This window comes from Diceros bicornis, chromosome 12, assembly GCF_020826845.1.
Source record: "Diceros bicornis minor isolate mBicDic1 chromosome 12, mDicBic1.mat.cur, whole genome shotgun sequence".
NCBI classification, from domain to species: domain Eukaryota; kingdom Metazoa; phylum Chordata; class Mammalia; order Perissodactyla; family Rhinocerotidae; genus Diceros; species Diceros bicornis.
This window is the reverse complement of record NC_080751.1, coordinates 25,202,003-25,227,761: the sequence shown is the minus strand read 5'-3', so window position 1 is coordinate 25,227,761 and position 25,759 is coordinate 25,202,003. Positions and strand designations below refer to the sequence as shown.

General features: G+C 44.6%; 1 protein-coding gene across 1 annotated transcript; it reads left to right on the top strand.

Annotated features, from left to right (window-relative positions):
• The first annotated feature begins 246 nt into the window (after positions 1-246).
• B3GNT2 (UDP-GlcNAc:betaGal beta-1,3-N-acetylglucosaminyltransferase 2) lies at positions 247-25,759 on the top strand. The gene is made up of 2 exons (XM_058551130.1): positions 247-458; positions 23,305-25,759. Exon 2 carries the CDS (start codon positions 23,314-23,316, stop codon positions 24,505-24,507), a length of 1,194 nt encoding a protein of 397 aa, XP_058407113.1. The 5' UTR covers positions 247-458; positions 23,305-23,313; the 3' UTR covers positions 24,508-25,759.

The following is a 25,759-nucleotide window of genomic DNA, read 5'->3' as shown; positions in this document are numbered from 1 at the left end:
GTGTGAGCCCGGGGGCCCTGAGGGCCCCAGGAAACCAGAAGGAGCTCGAGCCTGGACGCCCACTGACAGACAGGCGGCGGCTGGGCCCTCCTCAAACTTGCACAGGGGGCGGGCGGGGCTGGGCGGTGACGCGAGGGGCGGTGCCGGGCCTGATTGGTGCGCCGGGCGGGGGCGGGGCGGGGCGGGGTGCCCGGAGGCGGGGGCGGGGGCGGCGGCAGCGGCGGCTGGAGCTGGAGCCGGGAGTGAGGCGCAGCGGCGGTGGCGGCAACAAGTGCCGGAGACTAGCCGAACCCGAGCCATCCCCGCCTCCGGCACCGCCGGGCCGCCCGTTTCGGGTGCAACGCATGGAGCTTGAGCAACGGCGGTCGCCGGGCTGAGCCGCGCCGAGCGGCCGGGACGTGGATGCGGCCGCGATCTCCCGCCCCCGCCCCGCTGAGCAGGAGCTGCTCCCGGACAAGGTAGGGTCGGGTGGGTGTGCACCCCCGCCGCTTCCCTCCCCACGTTCCCCTCCCCACGTTCCCCTCCCCCACCTCCCCCGGTCCGCTTTGTTCTCCCCCACCTCTCTGCTCCCCCCCCCCCGCTCCCCCCCCCGCTCCCCTATCGCCGCCCACAACCCGGTTCCTCTCGGGTTCTGGCTTCGTGTCGGCGCCCCAGCGGAGGAAACCCTCTCGAGGTGGCTTCTGCCGCATTTTGGCGCCCCCCCGACCCTCGTCCTCGCCACCTTCCTTGCCCTAGAGGAAGAAGATAACGAAACCCGCGGCAGCGTGTCTTTTGAACCTCTTGCACCATTCCACACCCCCCCTCCCGGCGCCGGGGGACATCCTCCTTCCCCGTTACACCCCAACTTCCGGGGGAGCCCGCGCCGGGTTGATGCAGGCGTTGGGAAGGGGCGTCTGGAGCCGGGCGTCCTCGTCTGGATTGCGCCAGCGTTTTGGGGAGGGGGGCCGTGCGTGATTTCGCGCTCTCGCTCGCACCCCACCCTCGCACTGCGCCGTCTCCGGTGCCGCATGGGGAGATCAGGTGTTTTGTGAGCCAGAGAGCTGCCAGCAACCCCTCCCCACCCTCAGCCGCCTACCACTGCCACCTTCGGGTCCCCAAAGGCTGGTTTCTCCGAAACTTAGGGAGAACCTTTCGCTTTGACCTCTAAAAAAATATTCCACGCTGCCCGCGTTGAATGATTAACCTGGCGACTTGCCGGAGACCTGGGGAGGGGGAAGGGTGGATGCTGCCGGAGCGCGTCGCGCCGGCCTCTGCGAAACGCCTCTCGAGAAGGGTGGGCGTGGGGGCGCTCGGGGGGAACCCCGCGGGGACTGCGGGCACAGGCGGCCACCCCGGGACTGCAGTCAGACCCTTCGGGAGGCAATAAAACCGAATCACCTTAATTTCCAGGCCACGGTATTTTACACTCAGGGCTGGGGAGTCCTAGAACCCACTGTCTTCCCAGCTAGTGAGGAGGAGCGGCGGAGAGACTCCCCGCAAGTGTCACAGCATGAAAGGTCGTCTCTGAAAATAATAAATACATTTTAAACCTGGGTTGGCGAGGAGGCTCCCTCTCCTGCTTAAAACGTAGAGCTGGTTTGTCTTTGCTACCCTACCTCCCCCCGCCCCCATGGCCTCCCCAACTTCGTAAAACGATAGCTGGACAATTATACCGTATTCTCCGGCCCCTCCCTTTTTGGAGCCTTGCTGTAGATTTCAGATTGCGAAGCCAGTTGGTGAATATGGGCTTCTGCTTGTTACAACAAATTCTTCTAGTGTAATTTCGCCTCGAGAGGTGATGGGATGTTTAGAGAGGTGGCGGGCAGGGCCGGTACTGGGAGCAGGAGGCCGGGAAACCGAGCCAAGCCCAGTCCAAGGGCTGTCGAGCCCGGAGCCCAGCCGTCTCATGGGCTCGAGGTCGTCCCCATGCTGACCTGGCAACTGACCTGGAGGGAGGACAGGGCTGGGCGGTCATTTCTTCCCACTGCCCTAGTTTCCATTCTGTTTCTTTTGAATAGAGGTTATTAAGTCTGGTGGAATTTGGGAGAGAGTTATACAGGGTCCCTGTGCTCTTAACCGAGATTAGATTTTAAGACTAGGGAAGAGCAGGAGCCCTATAGAATTCTACTTGAGTAAACCTTTCCCTCCTCCCCAGCCTTTACAAATGTCTTTATCTTTAGATCTTCTGATTGGAATTAATTTTTCAGTTTGGAATACTGCTTTTTCCCTGGCGAGTCTCCCTACAGCAAGAGCTCACTGCTCCTCGTTTAGTTTTTGTGCAAATGGCATGTGTTTGATGAAAGGCCTAATTCTCCCTAGGTTACGAGTTCCCACCCTCAGTGCTCACTGGTCTTGATTCTGCCACTGGTCTTGATTCTGTTCACTGACCTTAGAGAAGTTGTTTATTATCTCAGCCTCGTTTTCCGTATCTGGTTTTGAGGATGGTAGTGTCTGCTCTAGAGGATTGTTTTTTAGGACAAAGAGGATAACTTTTGCCAAACTCCTGGCTCTGCATCATGGGAGTTAAGAAGTGCTTAATAAGTGGTGGTCATTGTGTAATCAGTGTAGAACTTCCTCTAGGCATTGCTTCCCCTCACCAAAACAGTAACTGTGTGGGTAATGTTTAGATTAGTCTGGTTGAGGCTGAAATCAGCCATATTTGGCAGATGCAGATAAAGTTTTTAAAATCCAAGAAATGAGGTAATCTTTTGAGGAAAATAAACATATGCTTGTAAAAATTATGAATTGATTTTTTTCCTGAGTGTCTGATGGAGAGCTGAGTATATAGGTGGCTTGTAGTTTTGAAGATTTCCTTGTTTTAAAAAAACCACAATTTAGATTTTTCTAAATCTAAGATACTAAAGTTTTGCTAAATGTAGGAAAGTGGAACTGATAATTCACGTTTGATTTTTCACTATACTGTTTGTTCAAATATGTGGCTTTTTAAAAAAAAAGTTACATTAGGAAATGAATGAGAATCCAAAAAATTAATCATTTTGCTTTACATGATGCGTTCTTGGTATAAAGCTAAGATGTTCTGGAGAGAAATGTTGGGGGCTTTTTCAGCTGATGCAGGGCTAAGAGAAAAGAGAATCCTTCGTTTCTCAAAGAAACTTTGGACTTTTAAGTGTTAATGTTTTCTAGTAATGCTGTTTGTTTTTTGAAAACCGTAATTTAGGGATGCTGACCCAGGGCTATGAAGCACACTCTGTTCTTAACATACTAGGTCAGTTCTTTTAATTCTGTCTTAACTTGCTTAATAGCCACAATATTTGACTCGACTTAGTTTTTTTGATGGTCTTATTGGGCAGTTTGTAAGGACTTTTAATTTAATAAATATAAATGGTTACTTTTATAAACATTGTGATTCTTGCAACTGGGATAATATTTGGTTATGTAAACCATTGCAGCACGCCCAATGGTGGTGCATAAATTACCAATACTGAAAAATTCTCATAAAGGCCTTTTGGTCTTATATGCAAATGCCCAGGGCCTAAAAATCATTTGAATCAATTGCCTGGCGTTTTTGGTGTGTACAGAACGTTAAATCGAATTAAACTGGGCTCTAACAATTTGAAAGTTGGGCTTCCTGGCTACATAATGGAAAGCACGCAGTAAAGATGATAGCACGTACACCCAACAGGTGTGGATCCAGCTGTGCCCCTCCCCCTCCCCCCATGAAATAACTGTTACTAGGTTGTTGCCAAATATATCTCCAAATTGTAGGATGAATAAATTCCTCCCTCTGGAGAGGCAATTACCGTTTGAATAAGGTATGGGTACATGTGGGATAAGGGTTTGAGAGGATTGATGTAATGATTTCATCATTGCCCGCTGGTGATGAAACTTTGCAAGTCTGAACAAAGCTTTGGTGGGAAGAACTTGATACTTGAATGGAGAATTAGTTATTAGAGCATATGTGGCACAATTACTTTACTGCTGGAAAAAGTTAATTGTACAAGTTTTCTATTTGTTACAACTCTGGGTTGAGATTTTGCACTCACTGTGTGTTGCCCCTACTGAGAGTTTTAAGCTCTTTGCGCCTCAGCTTTGTCTTCTTGCCTTTCCTTAATATTTGTAACAAAATTCAAACTTCTTTTGAGAGTTAGCATTGTTGGTAAAGTTATAGCATATGTCTTGAAATATTTTGTGTGATTTCAGCTTTGGGTATTTCCATGGATGGCTCTACAAACTTTGTTAATGAATTATTTTCTGTGCATCTATAAATATTCCCTTAGAGCAGGGTTTAACATTTTTTTTTATTCTGACGTGGCAACAGAGGGGAAATTCCCTGTAGCCAGGAAATCGAAAGCTTCTACTTTTCCTTCTTGACTTTTAAACGCAGGTTTATTGTTCCGATGTCTTCACTTTGATGTGATTAGAATGTATGTTGCCTACCAGAATGTTTTTAAAAACTGATTATACAAGGGAATCATTTCTAGAGTGTGGCCAGGTTCTGTCAGAGTGGCTGTGTGGTGGTTTAGCGGTTAAGAGCATGAACTTGGAGTTGATCAGTTTTTTTTAACTCTAGGTATAGCATGCAGTAAAGTGTATGAAGTGCTGCTCATGAATGTGTATCTACCCTCTAGAGGGAACCATTTTTCTGACTTGATCATCTTAGATGTGACTTATATCATCCTAGATTGGTTTTGCCTGTTCTTAAACTTCATATAAGTGGAATTATAGAATCATACAGTGTGGAGCCTTTTGTGAAACAGACCTGGATTTGATTTCCACTTTTGCCACTTACTGTGTGACTGTGGTTACTGGGTGACTAAGTTACTTAACCTATCTGAGCCTCAGTTTCCTCATTTGTGAAATGGGGGAGATAAAGCCCTATCTCAGGTTTGCTAAGAAAATTAATGTGATGATACATCTAAAATCCTAGCACTGTGCCTGACACGCAGTTTCTTTATCCCCCTTTTATTTCTTTAAAAGGGTAGACAACTAAAGCAACTATATCTTCTGTGTTTTTAAATCTTTTATTTTTTATTATTTATTTATTTATTTGGTGAGGAAGATCAGCCCTGAGCTAACATCCAATGCCAATCCTCCTCTTTTTGCTGAGGAAGATTGGCCCTGGGCTAACATCCATGCCCATCTTCCTCCACTTTATATGGGACACCACCACAGCATGGCTTGACAAGGGGCCCAGGATCCGAACCCAGGCCGCCAGCAGCGGAGCCCATGCACTTAACCACTTGCGCCACTGGCCCACGCCCTCTTCCGTGTTTTAACACAAGATTTCATTATAAAAGTTATGTACGTCTTTTATTGAAAGTTAGAAGCCAGATCTTTGTTGATTCAACACTTTGTTGATGTAGCATTTAGCTTAAATACGATGTATTATTTGTTAATAGTTGATCTCCTGTTATTTTAAATTGACATTTCTCCTCTGTAAGTCGTGAAGTGACAGTCATTGAAATGTCCCATTTAGAGCTGATTGGTCACCTGTGTGATGTGAGCTACGGTGCAGTGACGACAGCTGGTTTACACCCAATTATGAAGCCCATGAAAGAGTTTAGTTGAGATCAGAGGCATCAGTAAGTGCCCAGGACAACATTTACTGCTTTGATTTGTGAAGTAATTATTTCAGGAGTAAAAGCACAGGGCCAGTTGTTAATTGCATGCTTCAGACAAGCCATTTAAAATGTTTTCAACTTTTATAATCTTCCTTTATAAGTGGTATTATATATTCAGTGGTCTCCTCTCTCAAATGTTTTGGTGGATTTTTTGGATACTTTTTATTTTTGGAGCCGTTCTTTAAATGTAACTTGGGTGGTACTTTGACATTCTTTCTAAAAGACCTTTTTCTTATGATGTTTATTTAGGGGAAAAAATCAAGATAGATAAAGGAAAATAAATTTTATTCCACCATCTCTTAACATTGTAACTAATGTTAACTTGGTTTGGCTCCTTCTAGGTGCTTTTCTCTGCATCTGTACACTTCTAGAATGAGCTTAGGCAAAACATATTGCCAACACGTTAGGCAAATTTTGAACAGATTGTGTGGGCATGCCTAGAGATACCTGGCTGAGAGGGGGAGACTTTGAAGATCTGGGTTCAAATCCATCCCCACTCTGGTTCCTACTTGTGGCCATACTGTTGTCAGGAGTCCCCAGAGGCTCCATCAGAGGGACCCCTGGCCTCCAGATTACAGAAGCAGAGAGGGAAAACCTGTGCTTGGAAGCTCCCTACCCCCACCCCTGTTAAGACCTCAAGGTGCTGTGTAATGAAATGGGCAGTTTGTTCGCTTAGCCAGCGTGCGTTGATTAAGCACTTAGTGTATGCCTAGCACTATGCTTGGCCCTTCGTGTATTCCTAGATGGGTCAGGCACAGTTCTTGCCCTCAAGGAGTTAGCAGTCTGGTGGAAACTCCCCAGGAGCTGATGAAAGAGTGCTCTAGTAGAAGCAGTATTGGGGGCAGTCAGGAAAGCCTTCCTGAGGAAGTGGCGTTTGGGCTTAGCCTTGGTGGATGAATAAATAACTTTTCAGTGGTAGAGGAAGGAGGGCAGAGGCAGTTAGAGGACTGCAGGCTTGTGGCGGTGTGTCAATGAAACAGCAGGTGACCCCGGGGGTTTGGGGGTCAGGGTGTTCAGGAAGGGGTGATAGGACACAGTGCAGCCTCTGACCATGCAGAGAAGTGGCACTTGATAGTTATGGAGGTCTTGGGGAGCAGGGGGAAGTTCTTGTGGAGATGATGTGGTGACATGTCATGGTCAGGATTGTGTTTAGGAAGATGAGCTTGAGCCAGAGAGGTGGATGCGAGGCAGGTGTGATCATGGGCCTGGGTTGTTTTACGGTCTCCTAATAGGGCTCCCTGCTTCCCATTTGCCCCACAACAGTCTAGGTATTCTCAGAAGGAAGCCAGAGGAATCTTTAAAAACTGAAAATATTGTACACGCTTTTCTACTCAGAATCCTCCAGTAGCTCCTAGTCTCCCTCAGAGTGAAGCCAAAGTTCTTATGTCGCCTACCAGGTCCTTGGCTCAAATCACGGCAGCCACACTGGCCTCTGAGCTATCCTGCCTCCGGGCTTTGCACTGGCTGTTCCCTCTCCCTGGAATTGTCCTGCCCTCCTACCCCTACCTTCTCTCTGAGGAGGCTTTCTCTGACCATCCTTATCCTTTTCGCTTGTACTGTGCTTTATATTTTGTCTAAGTGCTTATCAACTTATGATAATGGACCATATAACTTTATTCTTCGTTTGTTTTAAATGCTGCTCAGTTTAAAGTAGGTGTTTGATACCTGTTGAATTAGGTCACTTCATCACTCTTGCTGGGGGAAAACTGAGGGCCCACGCTAGCCCAGGGATGGTACAGGATTAAAGTGTGTATGTGTATGATTTATTTGAAAGGGAGTGAAAGATAAAAAGACTCTCGTGGTGGGTGGAGTGGGATTTGGAAACCAACTCAGGGAGGTGTGAAGGAGGTGAGCTACAGATAAGGTACACTGGGGTGTTTTTTAACATTCAGGACATTGGAGACTGTAGTGGTGTCTAAGAGGGTCCAGGGGATAGGAGTGTGGGGTGAGGGAAGACCCAGCAATAGGCTTGAGCCCAGAACTGTGGAGAGCACCTGTTGAGGGGCTGGCGCCAGGAGCAAAGGCTGCCAAGATGCGAGAGAACCAGGAAGAGAATCAGGGTTAGGGGGTGGTCTTGAGCTTGAGATGAAAGAAAAGTCATGGCCTGCAGTGTTAGGTGCCCTGGGAAGTCAGAGAGGCTGAGGACTGAAAATTCTAGAGAATGAAGGGGATTGGGAAGGTCAAGGCATGACAAAAGGTTATGACAAGCAATGGAACCTTTTCAAGAAGTTGGTGGAGAAGGAAAAGAGTTACCTGTGCCTGCAGCCACTGGAGAGGAGGGAGAGCTTTGAGGTGGAGGAGAAAGTGGAGATGGCCCTTGATACAGGACCCCAGGGGAGCAGCAAGGGCTGTCACGGGACTGTGGTCTTGTGGGGGCTGGGGAGTGACTTACTGAAAAGAGGAGACTGGTCCATGTGGAGAACTTGAAGTAGATTTTGGTCTCAGAGCTGAAATCAAATATCTTTGTAACTATGGCAACCACCTTAGCTTCTGTTCCCTCCCCCAACCCTTCAAAAAACAGGAAAAAACCTGCACAGCCAACCTCACATGTTGATTGTTTGAATTCAATGCAATTGTGAATGTGAAAGTGTTAACACTCCTGTAAGGTTATTTCTATGGACAAACTTGCTAAGGCTTATAATTTGTGCTTCAGAATTTTGTTATTTATTTTCTTTGAAAAGCACTTAACATCCAAATGCTTCTGTGAAGTGATTCTTTTTTGAGTCCTAATCAGGGAGTAACACAATTGTATTTGGAAAAAAAAACCCAAAAAACTTTCAAGTCTGGCTTTAGATTTTTCAGTGGGAAGCCTGGTGATGGTTTTAGAAGCAAATATATTTGTCTAGCATTAAAAGAGTCAAAGTGGGTTTGTTACAAATACCGTTCTTTCTAAATATTTAACATTTGGAACTAATGAAATATATTTTACATTTATTATTTTATGGCTGAATTTGACGCTTGTTTATAAGGAACTTATTGTAGCTTTTATTCTTTGTGTAAATAAGATGCAGTACTTTTCTTTTCTCTTCATCACATAAGGAATTATTTTCTTTAAATGAACTTAAAATATCTCTCATGAATACTCCTATTTTTAACTGAGTGTTTCTCTCTCTTGAATTTTTTTTCTCAAGGTTCTAATGGATCCTCTTAAAAAAAAAACTCATAATGGAAATTTTCAAACAAATGCAGATACAGAGTGATATAAGGAAGCCTCAGGTGTCCATCACTGGTGTCAGCATGATGGCCTCTCTTTTTTCGTCCCTACCCCATGCATGACTGGGAAGCTGTGTGGGCACCACCCAGAGTGGGTCCCACACGGGACCTCCGGGTGTGGGAGTCATCAGTGTGGAGATAATAGAAGCTGTGGGAGGGATTGGACCCCTAGGAGGAGGAGGAGTGGGTAGAGGGAGACACGGGGATTACTATAGTCCCTGATGTTTCCAAGTAGGTGAGAGCCTACGACATATGAAGGTGACATTCACAGACATACTTAAAATTAGATGATTTAAACTGCCTGGTAAAAGAGGCCCAATTTCTAAGCTGCTCAGTAGTGTGCCCATATATTGAGCAAACAACATGTTCTCTTTTATTTTGGCAACATAAATTTTTCTTGGCAGGTGGCTAGAGAAAGTGATGTTACTATTTCATGTCTTTAAATATGTAGACATAGTCTTGATTGAACAGCTCCCCCCTTAGTGGAACATTAGGATAAAAGACCAAAATGTCACTGTTTTGAGGATCTGTATGTTAAATCCATAGGGTTTATTTTGATATTACAAAAAAAAAACAAACTTGGAAACAACAATTCTCAAGCACCTATATTGAAATTGGACAACATTTGGGAAAGGGAGAAGAGGCAGGAAAGAAATCTGGGAGATGGGAGCTGGGGAAGAGAGGGAGCCATTTTCCTTATTTGGTACCCTGTTCTGAAGTTGCCACCCCAGGGTCACTTGTCACTGGAAAGGCTGTCTTCTGGGAGGAGACTGGTCCCTGACTCTGGAGAGGAGGTGGCATCCCAGGGGGAGCCCAGTTTAATTGGATACTTAGTATGAGTGAGGAACAGTGCCTGGCGCTCAGCGGTCACAGCACCTGTAGGGTGGGGCACCTCTGTCTGCTTCCCTCGGGGTTGAGGAGAGTGGGATCTCGGCTCACCTGAACCATGGGCTGGGAAGCATTGCTGGGGACGGGGGTGGGTTCCAGGTAACTAGCTCTTGGTACTCCTTTTGAGAGGCTCCAGTTTTGGGGGAATCCCAAGTGCCAGGAAGGGGGATTAAATACAATGCACTGAGGGAATCGAGGATGTCCTCGTGGAAGATGAGGCAGTGGGATTTGAACCTGGGTCTTCAAGGATAGGGGTAGGATTGAGAAGCAAGAGAATGTACATTTCAGGCTGGGAGAAGCCAGCATGAGCAAAGGCATGGGTGGCGAGGACAGTAGTTGCTCTTAAGGGGTGCTAGTGCCCAGAGTCCTCTAGGAGGGGATTTGGTGAGGGTGGCATACCTGGAGCTAGGGTCAGGTCTTTTTGAGAACGCTTAATGAGAATGGAGATGCCTGCCTCCCCTCCACCCTGGCCGTGCCAACTGTGAAGCTCCATGCCTGTCTTCAAGTTTGGCAGCAGCTAGGATGGACTTGCAGGCTGGAAACGGCCCATCTGGGTTCTCAGTTCCTGCCCCCTCCACTCTCCTCTTGGGAACCAGGGACAAGTTTCTGGAAGCAGTTCACTTTATCTGTAAAATGAGGATACCTCAGTAACCACTTCGCAGGTCTGTGTATCCAGCTGGGCCCTTGGCATGCTTCCCAGCACAAGGACAAGCCCTTGGCGAATGGGTGGGGCTGGTGTGCAGTTCTTAATTTGTCTTGTTATAAGGAGTGTCCTTGGTATGTCCACCCCATTTCTTCATTCTTGTTTTTTTCCCCTTCCCCTAAGGTGTCAGACCTGTTGATTCCTTTTATTTTAATACAACATTGTTTAAATCTCTGCACAACTTTCTGTGATTTTCATGCGTATTTTTAGAAGGGTGAGTCAGGCAGTTATCTCAAGGCTGTTCCTCTAAAAGACTCCAAAAGGGTAAGTCAGGATTCCTGGAGCCCTACCATGGCTGGAACCTTAGGCTCCTTGGTGTCCCCTTCACGTGACCAAGGGCAAGTACTCTTTAAGAAAACGTGTCACTCAAAACCTTCATCCTAACAGCTAAGAAATTGAGACTTTCCAAGACAATTTATTAAATTATTTAAACACAGTGGATTTCATTTGTATTAATTAAAATATTTGTTAAAGTTACAAAGGAAGGTTGTGGGGTTTTTTTTGTTTGTTTTTTGGTGAGGCAGATAGGCCCTGAGCTAACATCCAATGCCAATCTTCTTTTTTTTTTTGGCTGAGGAAGATTAGCCCCGAGCTAACATCTGTGCCCATCTTCCCCTATTTTGTATATGGGATGCCGCCACAGCATGGCTTGATGAGTGGTGCATAGGTCTGAGCTGGTGATCCGAACTTGTGAACCCTGGGCCACTGAAGAGGAGCTTGTGAAGTTAACCACTACGCCACTGGGCTGGCCCTAAGGAAGGCTTTTTTTTTTTTTTTTTTTTTTAAGATTTATTTATTTATTTATTTTTGTGAGGAAGATCAGCCCTGAGCTAACATCATGCTAATCCTCCTCTTTTTGCTGAGGAAGACCGGCTCTGAGCTAACACCTATTGCCAATCCTCCTCCTTTTTTTTTTCCCCCAAAGTCCCAGTAGATAGTTGTATGTCATAGTTGCACATCCTTCTAGTTGCTGTATGTGGGACGAGGCCTCAGGATGGCCGGAGAGGCCGTGCGTCGGTGCACACCCGGGATCCGAACCCGGGCTGCCAGCAGCGGAGCGCGTGCACTTAACCGCTAAGCCACGGGGCTGGCCCAGGAAGGCTATTTTTAATATGCCAAATGCAGTCCTAACTTGCAGCATATTCAAACAATATTTTCCTGATTTTGTGAGGTTATATTTTTATTTTGGACAGGAGGCAAATGGAAACTTCTATTTTGCAGGAAACTGATGGAGATGCTCTCAAACTCTACATTTCATGGGGACAAGAATTGCCAAAGATAATTTAATAGAATTGGGCAGGGCAGTGGTTGTTTTGAGAGAGCTTGTCTGTAGGGTACCTGTTGGAAGAGACATAGATGATTATGCCAGGGAAAAGGGCAGATTGAATTGGCTGCCTAGTGCTTAACATTAAAGTGATTGTTTTAAAATCTAAAATGCCTACTTCTGTTTGTGATCAGTTATCACAACCCATGGAATTAAGAGGTGGAGAATGATGTAATTTTGAGAGTCGATCTTAAAACTTTGAGGAGAGTCAACTTTTAATTTTGTTAATTAGTCTTTAATTGAATTTTTCACGGATTTTACTATGTAAAATGACAGTAATCTCTTTTCCAATACCTATATGAAAATATTCTTTCTTAATTGATTTCACCAGCTTTTCTGTGTATAGACACATGTGTCTGTAGACGCAAGTAGCTCACATAGCAGACACCAAATTACCTCCTCCCTTCCCATCTTTGAACACCTTATTTCCAGAAGCATTAATGCAAGCTCAGTTTAATAACTTAGTTTATATAATGGGATTCTGCTTTTATTTAGTCCAGTACTGTAATTTATGTTTCTGTGTTTTTACTAGTTTTTAATTGCCTTCTTCCTCTCCTTCCCCCATCCTTTGGGCCTATGTTTGTTTACTGATTTATTTAATCATGTGAGACTGTTTCCTGAGAGATGTTTTTAGGTGAGGTTCTGCATTTAGATGACACCAGGTAATGCTGTCCTGGTGTATGAGGGGTGAGACGTTGAGGAGAAAGCACCAAAATTGGAAAAGGCTTATGAAGAGGAGTGGCCGGGACTGGCAAATAGATAGCCAGAGGCCAGGAGGGTACTCTGAAGCAGGGATGGGGGGCTGGAAATGTAGGGCTTGTGTGTGAAATTATTCAGCAGTGATTTGTGTAGAGCAGTGTTGAAGACTCTTGATCAAAAAGATCAAAAATTCTCCTTGACTTAGCCCTTGTTTCTTTACTGCCCCTGCCCTTTTATGTCCTTCTTGTCCTCACGTTCATTGACTGAGTGTCAGTAAATTGGGTGACAGATGCTAGAGATACAGAAGTGAATATGGCCCAGCCCCCCTGAGGCTCACACCTTCCTGTGAGGGTGTTAGATATGTGTGATAAGTCAGATAGGTGTTGTAACAGCAAGGGGAGGTAGTAAAAACACAGCCCGTGGGAGGGATCAGAGAAGGGCCACAGGAGGTGGTACTGGGGCAGTTGACCTTCTTGTTATTTACATTGATGGCCCAGAATGGAAGCTGTAGACTATGAGAGTAAGACTTTGTCACTAATGATAATTCTCACTGTCCTGGTTCTCCTGCCTGTGTCCTGGTTCTCTTCCCTACGGGTGACCTTAGGGAAGACTCTGTGCCTCGGTGTCCTCTTCCTGTAAATGAGGAGTAGATGAGCTATAAGGCCCTGGAAAAGAAATTCTTGTAGCTTCTTTTTTGGTAATGAAATTGGGGTATGATCTGTGTGTACAATGCTTGTGCATGTTATGGAGAAAACAAGTAAAAGGGTGAGACGGTACAGTTTGTGGCCAACACTTGTTCTTCAGTCACCTTTTCTGACACAGCTGGTGTCCTTTCCTCTCAGAGCCAGGAGAGCTGGGCTCTATGCCAGCTCCGCACTGACCTGTAGCAGATTAGAGGACTGTGTGGGGGTTCCCTTCACCTCGGGCTGTGGTGCCAGAGGGGAGGGGAATGAAAGGGCAGCATTTTCTCTTTGTAAACAGCTCTGACAAAAGGGTTTGCCTAGATGGGTGTGTGTTTTGGCCGGTTTAAGCCCCTGCCAATCTCTCATTCTCATCCATGCTAGGTATGAATGAATACCTAGCACACATCTGCAGGGACGTCCCCCTTGGTAGGGAAGGTGCCTGCCTTGCCAGACCAGGACCTCTGAGCACCTGAAACCAGTGAAGAGTACCCAGCTGGCGATTTTGTCTACATTATTCCTTTCTCATACTGATTAAAAAAAACTCAACCCCCTGGCTTTCCTTGGAATTGTTTATATCTTCTGGGTATCCACAAATGCACCTTTATTTGGGGATTCTTGAAATCCTCTTTGAGCGACAGCGTTGCACGCAGAGAGTGTAAGAGGTTAGACTTGGGGTCGGGTCCAGGGTCCAAGTGCTGGCTCCACCGGATTAGCTCTGTGACCTCAGATGGATTGCTTCACATTTTTGAGCTTGTTGTGAAGATTAAAAGGGATGAGAACATCCTGACAGAAAAATGGGCAAAGGGCACAAGGAGTAGGAAAACCAGGGAGGACGCATATGAAAAGATGGTGTTAATTAAAACAGGGAGATGTCTTTTTTTTGTGAAGATTAGAAAGAAGGACAGTGTCCACCGTCTGTGTGGATAGCTCTTTGCTCTTGGGTTACAGTGAGAGGATCGATCTCACTGTGGGAGGATGGAAGGGGAGAGGAATAATTTGATTATATTCTAAATGACTTTAAAAATGTGTGTTCTCTGTATTTTTTTCCAAAGGAAATCATAAGACAATGAAAACAGACATACATATGAGGCTGTTCATCAGTTTTGTTTCGATTATAGGGAAAATCAGAAACAATTCATGAGTTAGGGGTTGGTAAGCCAGACCAGATACCTGCATTCTGTCAGGTGCATTAGAGATCGGATGATAGAAGACAAACTTCTCAGACAGATCACACTCTCCTCCCGCTGTGAACTGAATCTGCTTTACAGAAATTAAACCTCAGCGAACACAAAAGCCATCTATATTTGTAATCAACATGGACATCCAATTTGGAGTTCTTCATTTTTCTCTTATTTCATATTCCTGTGTCATTTACTCACCTGGAAGCATGGCTGAATCCCACACACGGGGCGTTTTCTTTTCTTCTCCTCTCCTCTCCTCCCCGCCCCCCCCCCCTTGCAGCACCCTGGCTCCCTGTGAGTGTGTGTGCCTCCCTCTGCACCCTCATTCCCTTTGCACGTCCACCTAGCAGTCTTGGTTCACCGGCATCCGCAAGGTTTGTTTCCTGTAGGCCTCCTGATGGGGACACTGTGTTTCAGCCTTTGTGCCTGCAGTGTTGCCTGAGTCCCTCTGCCTGCAAGCCTGTCTACCCTCCAGCCTTGCTTGCCTGCACCCCAGAGGGTTGTTCCTGCTTTCCTGGTGACTGGACCATCTCTGGCTTGGGCACCCTGGAACTTTTCTGCTGTCCATATCTTCTTCAACAAGCTCTGCACCCCTCTTCCACATTTGTCCTTTTTCAGATACTTTTCATCTGCCACAGGGCACCCTGTAAAGTTCTATTCCATCTTTATAGTTCCTCAGTTATCATATTCTTTATATTAAACTTCCCCTGCTTAAATTACTCTGTGGTTTCTGCCTCCTGGTTGGACCCAGACTGAAATACATCCGTTGTAACCCAGTCAACTAAACAGAAAAGGATGAATCTTCTAGGGATTTCTCTGAGGGCTCATTGAGCGCCTGCCAGACTATACTTGTTTGTACATAGGTCCTGGAGCTTGGAGTGGAAGCATTTACCAAGCCACAGCCATGTACAGGCTCTTAACAAGGGCTTCCAAAAATATGTTGAGCTCCCCAGGAAGTGACTACCTGCATTGCATTGAGGCATTTCTTTTCTAAAATGATTTCCCCCACTATGTAAGAGATGCCCCCAAGTTTTAAGTTTATGCTAGGTGCCTGCCTTCCTTTAAGCGCGTTTACTCTGTCCCTCTACTGTTATGGCCTTAGTGGGAGTTACAGTTTCTGGAGGCCCTCCTCTCACCGAAGGAGGTATGGAGGCTCCCCTATTTGGGGATAGGATAGAGGAGGCGTTGGCTAACAGGAGGAGGGATGGAGCTCTCACCTGGAAGCATTGCTGAATCCCACACACCGGGCGTGCTCAGTCAAAGCTCGCCCACATGGATGCTGCCTTTGGTGGATCTGGGGCTGTTTGTGGAAGTGAGGGGCTGGGCTGTGCTTCCCACCTCAGTTTCTCTCTTCAGATCTTGCCCCTACCCTCCCAGGTCTAATATGGACTCACTAATTCTGAAACTCTTATCTCACCTAGCTCTAGAAAATCCTTTAAATTTTTTCTATTATACTTTAGTGCTTAAAAAAATGAGACAGATTTATATAAATACATGTGTCTTTTACCAGCACACATATAAGTGATTTTCCAGTGTCATCTCTTTGCAGAAAGGGTGTGTATATTAATCCAGTTTCTACTGAACATCTCATTGTGTTCAGTGAACTTGACTGGATGACCAAAATATCTGTTCATTCAGCAAATGCTAGATGACTCTCAGGTGCCACGTGCTGGGGTAACGTGGCAGACTGTGAAGACCTTGATCGTGGAAGATGCCCAGGTGCAGGCCAACTTGACCAGGAGTGGATATTCTAACTCCCGGGAGGTGGGTGCTTCAGCCAGGAGGTGACACTTGAGCTAATTTGGAAGGAGTAGAAACTCTCCAGGAAGGCATAGCAGAAGGAAGGCCCTTTGCAGGTGGCAGAGAGAATCTGGGATTTGTGGAACATAAACATGTTTGCTATAGTTAGAGGTAAAAGTGTTACGGAGTGTGCACCCAGCTGCCTGGGAAGTTGATCCATTGCAGATGGGGGCCCGGGAAGAGGGACTCCACAAGGCATTTAGAAGCTAATAACTGGAGTTAGCTGGATTGACTTGTGATCCTCCTTTTGGAGGTGAAGCTTAAGGCAGGGGATAGATGGGTTTCTCTTTTTTTTTTTTTAAGATTTTATTTATTTATTTTTTCCCCCAAAGCCCCAGCAGATAGTTGTATGTCATAGCTGCACATCCTTCTAGTTGCTGTACGTGGGACGTGGCCTCAGCATGGCCGGAGAAGCGGTGCGTCGGTGTGCGCCCGGGATCTGAACCCAGGCCGCCAGCAGCGGAGCGCGTGCACTTAACCGCTAAGCCACCGGGCCGGCCCAGATGGGTTTCTAATAAGAGTAAATTTATAAAAGAAGCAATGAACGTCAAAACTTGAGAAATATGCTGTCGGTTAGTGTCTGTTGGAGGAATCAGAACTTCTGAAGGAGAACTGTTGAATGCCTATTGCGTGGTAGACAACAAACTGGTGTGGTAGGTTATATCGTCCTCATTTTACAAATGAGGAAACCAAGGCTCAGAGAGGTCACATAACTTGCCTAAGGTCACACAAGTAGTAGGTAGCATAACCAGGATTTAACTCTGGGTTATCTGACTCCACATGCCAGGCTGACTTTCCAAAGTGAAAATGGATCTGGGACATCTCCACCTCAAACATCTACCAGCCTTCTTTCAGAATTACATCATCTTTACACTGAAGATCTAAAAATCTTGTCAGTTTTAGTACAGGCAGGGGCAAGATGGCCTGTGGGTGGGTAAATTCCCTGTCACCGTTTGTTAAATTTTCTTCTTTCCTTCCTCCTTTTGTGAAAGTTCTTTTCGTGTTTATTTGAAGAATGAACTTAGTGATTGATTTTATTTTAAATGATAAATATCATTTGAGGAAGTCAGCCACACTGGGGGCTTTGGGGGAATTATAATCAATGGGGACTAGAATATGTCCTGCCAAACACTTTGATGTATAATGTCACCTGTGGGGATGTGTAGGTGAATAGATTCATTATTTGTACTTTTCTATTTATTTATTTATTTTTTGTGAGGAAGATCAGCCCTGAGCTAACATCTGCCAATCCTCCTCTTTTTGCTGAGGAAGACTGGCCCTGGGCTAACATCCATGCCCATCTTCCTCCACTTTATATGGGACGCCGCCACAGCATGGCCTGACAAGCAGCGCGTCGGTGCGCGCCCGGGGTTCCGACCCGGCGAACCCCAGGCCGCCACAGCGGAGTGCGCGCACTTAACCGCTTGCGCCACTGGGCCAGCCCCTGTACTTTTCCCTTTTAATTTGGAACATGAAAGGTACTCCTAATGGCTATGAACCACATTCCTTGAATTTAGTTGGTAGTTGTTCGTGACTTATAGACCAGAAAGCAGAGTCAGACACATTTTCGCGCATTGTGCCAGCCTCTAGATGAGGTTGTGGGGCAGTTCTGGGCAAGAACGCAGGCCAGGCTTGTAGCTCCTGTTAAGGAACAAGCTCTAGGTGTGGCCAGCTCTTCTGGTCCCACTGAGCTGCTTGACTCACACACTTATCACCCGGCCGTCTACCTGAGTACTGGGAACTGTTATCTCTCCCAGAACCACTTAGCTATAAACCATCCCTGTCTCTGTTTATCTGAGCAGAACCTGGATAGAAAGGGCTGGCAAGGGCTGGGCAACAGATGGGAGCAGCCTGGGAGGAAAGGATTTAGGAAAGCCACTCTTGCCAGGCTCGTGGAGGGTGGGGGACAGCAGGGGGACAGGCAGAATGATGTACAAGTTCTCTGAAGAGTAAACATGTTTTCCCCCACCCCAGTGCTGTGGCGGTGGCTTGGGCTCTTTCTCTTTCGGAGGATTTGTGTCCAGTTTGTGCAGAAAGCAGGACCCCTGGACACGGGGGCCACTAGCTCAGACTCCTGTGTTCGAATCAGGAGCTTGGATTTCCAGCCTCTGCCTCAGCCTGACTGGATGGGGTGGCTGGTCCCTTTATTTCATGATTACAAAAAGGTCCTGCCTTTCTTTTATCCTTAACCTTGGTACTGGGGGGAGAGGGTAGGGCAGTCTCAGGCACAGGTTTTGGGTCAGGCCTCGGTGTGGTTGCTGGCTCTGTCCCTGACTAGCTATTGGGGGCCACCTACCTCACTTGCCCAAGCCCCTCAGGTGGGCGTTGTCAATCCCTGACTCCGTTTTGTGAGAATGAGTCCTCATGGCTGTTGATGGCCATATTAAAATGTCTTCTGGCCGGAACTTTGCATCAGTGTTTATAGGGCTTTCAGAACTGGGGGGAACCTTTTATGATCATCCACTTCAGTGGTTCCCAGTCTAGTGTCCATGAATGAAACATTGGGATTGTTTGGATTGTGTATTAGGAAGCAAAATGAGGTGTGTGAGGTGTTTTACCCAGAGCTTGGCCTGTAGAGTAATTATTCAATAAATGTGTTACTTATGATACCACCCTGCCTTCCAGATGTGACTTTGATTCATGGTAGTTTTATGGGTTAAAATGTGTAAATATAAAGCTTTAAAATGTTTAATAAATTTTTAAGAAGATTAACCATTGAAAATAAGGCTACCGTCCCTTTAGTTCCTTTAGTGATAACCCGAGTGGCAGCATTCACTTGCATCACGGTGTAAAACTCAAACTCTGGAGCTGAACTGCGTGGGTTTGAATCCTGGCTCTGCCATTTACCACCTGTGTGACCTTGGGCGAGTTAAATCACCTCTCTGAGTATCTGCCCCCTGGGATTGCTGGTGCCTGAGAGGTACCTAAGTATTTATTAAAATAAAGCAGATGTGTTCATATTTTACTATTATTTTTAGGAGTCTTTTCTAATAGATGGCTCCAGGCAAACAGCACGGGCCCAAGGAAAGGCGTGCAGGCGATCTAGGGATGAGTGTTGGGAGGGAGCCTCTGCTGAGCGCTGCGGGGTCCAGTACAGTGATGGAGTGTGGGACTGGGAGGCAATGACACAGGCTAGGACGTGGGCTGCAGAAACGAGAACCCAGCATCAGGAATTTTGTGTGATTTGCTCCCTACCCCCATCCCAGGCAGATGTGTGCGGTAGAGGCTGTTCAGTTCAAGGGGAGACATGGTGTCGCAGCATTAAAGAATATTAAAATAGCCTATAATCCTAGCCCCCTTATTAAGCCAGTTTTGTCTTGGATATTTTATCTGGATTTTCACATAGTTTAAGCATATCATCTGTACTGTTTTGTAATCCGTTTTCAGCTAACAAATATATTTTTCATGTCTCTGCCTTTTGTGTCTCTAAATCTTGCAAAATAAAGAAGGAAGTTGTTTTTCGTTAAACAAACAAAATCAATTGAAGCATTTGGGAAATTTCAAAACCGTTCAGTCCCTGTTAGGGAGACGTTACTCCTAAGCACAAGGTAAAAGGCTAAGGTGGTTCCTTTTTTTGCCTATGAGATTTCCTCCTATTTCTGTTAGAGTGAGAATTCTGTGTTTCACAGTGAGGGTTATATAACTTCTACCTCAGCTTTGGGATAAGTTTTCTTACTCAAATTCTTTTTAAGCAATATAACTTCCTGCTCAAGAAAGGACATGGAACTGGTTTTATGTCTGCAATAGGAATATTTAGTCAGATATTCAGAGAGCTTTTTCCCACAGATATTTTTATAGGGGGTCACTGTTTTATTCTCCTTTCCATAAACTTGGGTTTGTTGTAAGAGTCGGCCAGAAGCAGAGTTCTCATGTGAGGGACTGTGCCCAGGTCACAAATGAAAGATGACATTTAAACTTGGTGGAGATGTATAATTGAGAATCTTGGTTTTCCCACCCTTCCTTCTCAGGTTGGTTTGGAAGAAATGCCCTTCAGCAAGTAGTGGTAAGAGTTAACCCAACCTGTGTGTTGGGGAGTTTGGACAAGGAAGGGGGGCTGGGAGGTTCTAGGTGCTCCTGTTTTCCTTTCTCTGGAGAGTCTTGGGAACGATCATATGTGCCATCATGACCCCGTGCATTGGGTCTTTTCAGTCTTGAGCCAGCACTTGAGACTTTGCTGTTGACCTGGACAAGTTACAAGAATGTGGCCATGCCTTGAAGAAAAGGGAGATCCAAAGAGCCCTGGATTGGGAGCCAGAAGGCTGTGTCACCTCAGCCTTGTCACATAACTCTTATGTCACATTTAGGCAGCTTAATTAACTCCCTCCAAGCCTCCATTTCTCGCTGGTAAAGTGCTATCCTCTCAGCTTCCCTTAGGGAGTGCAAATGAGAAATGGGCAGGAAAATGCTCTGCAGACTGGAATCTGTGAGCAAACTTAAGATGAGGATAATGTTCCTTTGAAAGCCACAAAGCCCTGTCTTGGGCAAGGTGATGAGAGGTCTTGATCATGGAAATAGAAGCCTGAATCACAGTGGATGAAGTTGGAAATCTTGGCCCGGGTCGGCAAGCCTAGTATAATTCCTCAGAGTATCCCCAAAAGGAGGATTAGTGCTTTTGTGAAACTTCAGGCCGTCACTTCAGATGGTTCTGGCTGGATTCCAGATATCCATAGCCCTGCCCCATAAACTGGATGCATAACCGGCTCATTTATCTGGAATCATCTCACGTATTATTCACCCTGAATCTTTTCCTAGGAAAATTAACTTAGAGGTTCACAACCTGCTATATAAAGTACTGTGCTTCCCTTTTCTCTTCCTTAAGCCGTCCTCTTTTATTCTAGAAATTTCAGGGATAGTCTCCTGATATCCATATTCCTTTCCTGAGTTGAAAATTTCTGCCAAATCGTTAGCTGTTCCCAGTGTGTGCTGTTTTTTTCCTGAGCACCCTTCCAAATCTTTTTCCTCATTGTAGTGTTTCTCCGTTTACCCTCACGCTTTTCCTGGTTGCCCTTCTTTCAGCCTGTTCACGTGAAGGGCCCAAGACCTAGAGATCAGAGATCCTGGGTCAAGTGCTACTTTAGCTTTAAGAACGTTATCCCAGTTTAGAGAGAATTGTTTGTTTTTGAAAAGTGTTTTATTTCAAATCTGGAAGCCAAAAAAAAGAAAAGCTTCAAACTATGATTTATTTTCTAAAAAGATGATTCCTTAACTGTATCCCATGCAAATACTTGTAAGTGTCCATTTGAGCTCTCTGGTGCTTGCAAGGCCATAGCAAAGAGGATTAGGTTGCCGAAGATGTGCTGGACTCAGACCTTCAGTTTGCTCATAGGTTTGCCCTAAAGCTTATTTGAAAGGAGCTGACCTAACGAGGGTGTGCATCCTAGACTCAGGTGTGGACGTTTCGAATTATTCAGGTTGTGTGTGACTTGGGGCCCTTTAAAACTGTAATTAAGGAGTAAGAAATGTCTTGTGGTTTTTTACTACCTTCTTTGGAGGAAGTTTAAGAAGGCCGTTTCTTGGTAGCTCTGTGGTGGGATTCTTGAGGGGTGGAGGTGGGTAGTGGTTGAGAAGTGAGGGGAGAAATGCGGTGGCAGTGGGAGGCTGCTTACTTGGGTGAGCTGAGGCACTCACATAACTTTATCATCTGCCATGTTCTCTAGACTTGGAAAGGCTTTGGGGGAGTGGGAGTGTGGGGTAGGGGCTGGTCTTTTGAAAACAGCTTTTACTTAGATGTCCATAACTGAAGCTATTTAGCAGTGGTAAATATGAGCAACTAGGTTAGGATCTACTAGACAGATTTTGACACAAAATAGCTTGTGAATTCCTAGTGATCTAATCTGGGCTATACAACACGTAATAATTTCACAGCATTCTAAGCATGACAGATACTTCTACTTTGGGACAATTTGTTAGAACCCAGAGAACTTAAAAATCCTCTTATATTAAAAAAAAAGTAAACGTCACCCTTGATTAAAAAAATCACACAGCTTTGTTCTAGAGATAGGAGAAGAGCGGCTACCATTTGAATGGTGGCCTTGGAACCCCATTGCCTTGGCTGAGATTCCAGCTCTGCCCTTAACACGGTTACATCTTTAAATCTCCCCTTCAGGTATGAAAGGGAATAAAAATGCAGTACCTACCTCATAGGCTCACTGTATCAAATAAGATAAAGCATAGCACCTGGGACACAATACTTTGGGATTCTTTTCTAAGGATAAATTCTCAGGTCAGAATTAACCTGATAAGAAAACTGTTTACAGTGTATTGCCACTCCACTTTTTTGGATTGTCTTTTAATGTCAAGCTTATCTAAATGGTTGTTCTTCTGTAGGTCATCCATCTCAATAGTGTCAGCACTCTGGAGTTAAATCCTCAGCAAACTGTTTCATTACTCTTTCTTTGTTCTTCTGTTGCCCACAGCCTGAAATCTATTCTTGGCCTTTGATATTTCACTGAAATGTGATTTTCATTTCTTTTTTCCTTTCTGCTATAAACGGCAGGGATCTTAACTATACAAATTGAATTTTGACAAATGTATACACCCATGAAACCCTCATCTAGATTGACATACGTAGTACATTTCTATATCCTAGAAAGTTCCCTCCTGCCTGTCTCCAGTCAAAACCTAACACAAATGGAATTTGAGGTCTTTCACTCACAATATACTGTTGTTGCCAGTAGCAGTAGTTCTACTTTTTATGCTGTGGGTTATTCCATTGTATGAATACACCAGGATTTGGTAATCTATTCTTCTGTTGATGATATTTGGGGTGTTCTCAGTTTTTGGCTATTAGGATAAAGCTAGTATGAGTCTTTTCATTTTATCTCTCTGAACACTCACTATGGTTAAGTCCTTGTAAGCAAGGAAGTTGAACACCTGTGAGATTATTTAGTAAATGCATATCTCTGCCCTTGGGTGTCTAAAACAGCCACAGTGTTATCAGTCAGTTATGTACGGCTTGCTATGGGCCCAGTCACTGTTGTCAAAGCTTTACAAACAAAATCGCATAGCCCTCACAACCATCCTATGAAGTGAGTTATTATTATCCCCATTTTATAGATGGAGAAGGTGAGACGTCGGTTTTACAACTTGCCTAAAGTCACAGAGCTAGAATGGTAAGGCCATGATTTGAACCTAGGCAGTGCAAGTCTAGAATTTGTGCTCTAAACCACTGTTCTGGGAAAGATAAAGACGTGTGAGCAAATGCAAATTAATAATTACCTAATTAATACAATGCTCCTCCCTTTTATTCCAGATATGAGAAATGAGTGTTGGACGTCGAAGAATAAAGTTGTTGGGTATCCTCATGATGTTAAATGTCTTCATTTATTTGATTGTGGAAGTCTCCAAAAGCAGTAACCAAGAAAAAAATGGAAAGGGGGAAGTAATAATACCCAAAGAAAAGTTCTGGAAGATATCTGAACCTCCTGCAGCATATTGGAACAGAGAACAAGAAAAGCTGAATAGGCGGTACAATCCCATTTTGAACATGTTGACCAACCAGACAGGGGAAGTATACGGGTTTTCCAATATAAGCCATCTGAATTATTGTGAACCTGACCTGAGGGTCACGTCAGTAGTTTCAGGCTTCAACAATTTGCCTGACAGATTTAAAGACTTTCTGCTGTATTTGAGGTGTCGAAATTATTCACTGCTTATAGATCAACCGGATAAATGTGCAAAGAAACCCTTCTTATTGCTGGCAATTAAGTCCCTCACTTCACATTTTGCTAGAAGGCAAGCAATTCGGGAATCTTGGGGCAGAGAAACCAATGTGGCAAACCAAACAGTGGTGCGAGTCTTTTTACTGGGCCAGACCCCCCCAGAGGACAACCATCCCGACCTTTCAGACATGCTGAAATTTGAGAGTGAGAAGCACCAAGACATTCTTATGTGGAACTACAGGGACACTTTCTTCAACTTGTCTCTGAAAGAAGTGCTCTTTCTCAGGTGGGTGAGCACTTCCTGCCCAAATGCCGAGTTTGTCTTCAAGGGTGATGATGATGTTTTTGTGAATACACATCACATCCTGAATTACTTGAATAGCTTGTCCAAGAACAAAGCCAAAGATTTGTTTATAGGTGATGTGATCCACAATGCTGGACCTCATCGGGATAAGAAACTGAAGTACTACATCCCAGAAGTTGTTTACACTGGTGTCTACCCGCCTTATGCGGGGGGAGGTGGATTCCTCTACTCCGGCCATCTGGCCCTGAGGTTGTACAATGTAACTGACCAGGTCCTTCTCTACCCCATTGATGACGTTTATACTGGAATGTGCCTTCAGAAACTTGGCCTCGTTCCGGAGAAACACAAAGGCTTCAAGACATTTGATATAGAAGAGAAGAACAAGAATAACATTTGTTCCTATATAGAGTTGATGTTAGTGCATAGCAGAAAACCTCAAGAGATGATTGATATTTGGTCTCGGTTGCAAAATGCTCATTTAAATTGCTAAAATATACACAAATGAAATTTTGCCTAGAAAGACATATCTTGAATAGTTTCCATGTTCTCTCACATTAGGGGTAATTTCTATGTGAAATCATAAAAATTGCCTTTTTAAGTAGTATCCATTTGAGGGCCTTTGAACCCTGCAATGTGGTACTTTCTGAACAAGGAAAGCAGATCATAATTTTTTATGGAGGATATGGCAGGACGATTGGTTCTGATCCTTCCTACTGGCTCAGTGGTCATTATTTTCTAATTTGCTCCCCTTCTCATCTGAAATCATAAGTTTCTGGAATTTGACCGTTTTAAGTTATTTTTGTTTTGCTCTCATGATATTCCTACTTTCCATTATAATGGGTGAATTATCTGCAATTTAGGTGTTTATAAACCTGTTGGCTACAAAGACTTTGTTATACGTGATTCGGTGGTTTTTGTGAAATGGAATTATATGTATTTTCATGAAATTTGGATGAATTTTTTAAATTGTCTAGAAAAATTGACTTCTGTCAAATTTTCCTGCCGCCCCAACAGCGTGTGTGTGTGTGTGTGTGTGTGTGTGTGTGTGTGTGTGTGTTAATCTAATCAGTTAATTTTGCAAAATGAGAATCACTGTGTCACATTTATCTACTTTATCTTGTAATGGTCTTATGGTTTTAATAAAGAGAAAATTTAACTTTGAAGATTGAATTGACCTTGGCAACCATGTTGTTTTATGATTTTTCAGTGTGGACCAGGAAAGCATAATGTAACTTTTGTAAGTGAAAAGATTGAACTTGCAGACTTTTTCATGTGGTTTATCAGTTTAAAAATTCCATGATTTTATTCTTGCCATGTTTTCACGTTGCTTATACAAAATTACTATTGTGACTAGTGACTGCTTCCCTGTCCCAGTGTAGAAGTGCCTGTGTTTTTATTTATTGTTCAGATCAAAGACCAAAATGTTTTCTTAAATATATTTTGTGTAATATTTTATTTGTATACAGTGTTGTCGATGATATATTTAACTAGAGCATGGTATTTTAAGTGTCAAGGTGTAATATATGTTAAATAAAGCTAACTGTTATTTTTGAATTTTAAAATTCGTTTTTTTGGGTGGGTATGAAACTAGAGTTGATAAAATTCTCCCAAACTGTTGCTTATGTACACTATCTTGTAACATGCTTTCTTGAAATATTTTTGTGTTCATAGACATGAGAATTCTTACCAGATGTGATACTGGGGACTGTAAGAAGATGGAAATAAAGTCTCTGTATTTTTAA

Excerpts from the sequence above, each read along its gene's own strand:
- B3GNT2 (XM_058551130.1), top strand. The coding sequence starts at position 23,314 with ATGAGTGTTGGACGTCGAAGAATAAAGTTGTTGGGTATCCTCATGATG.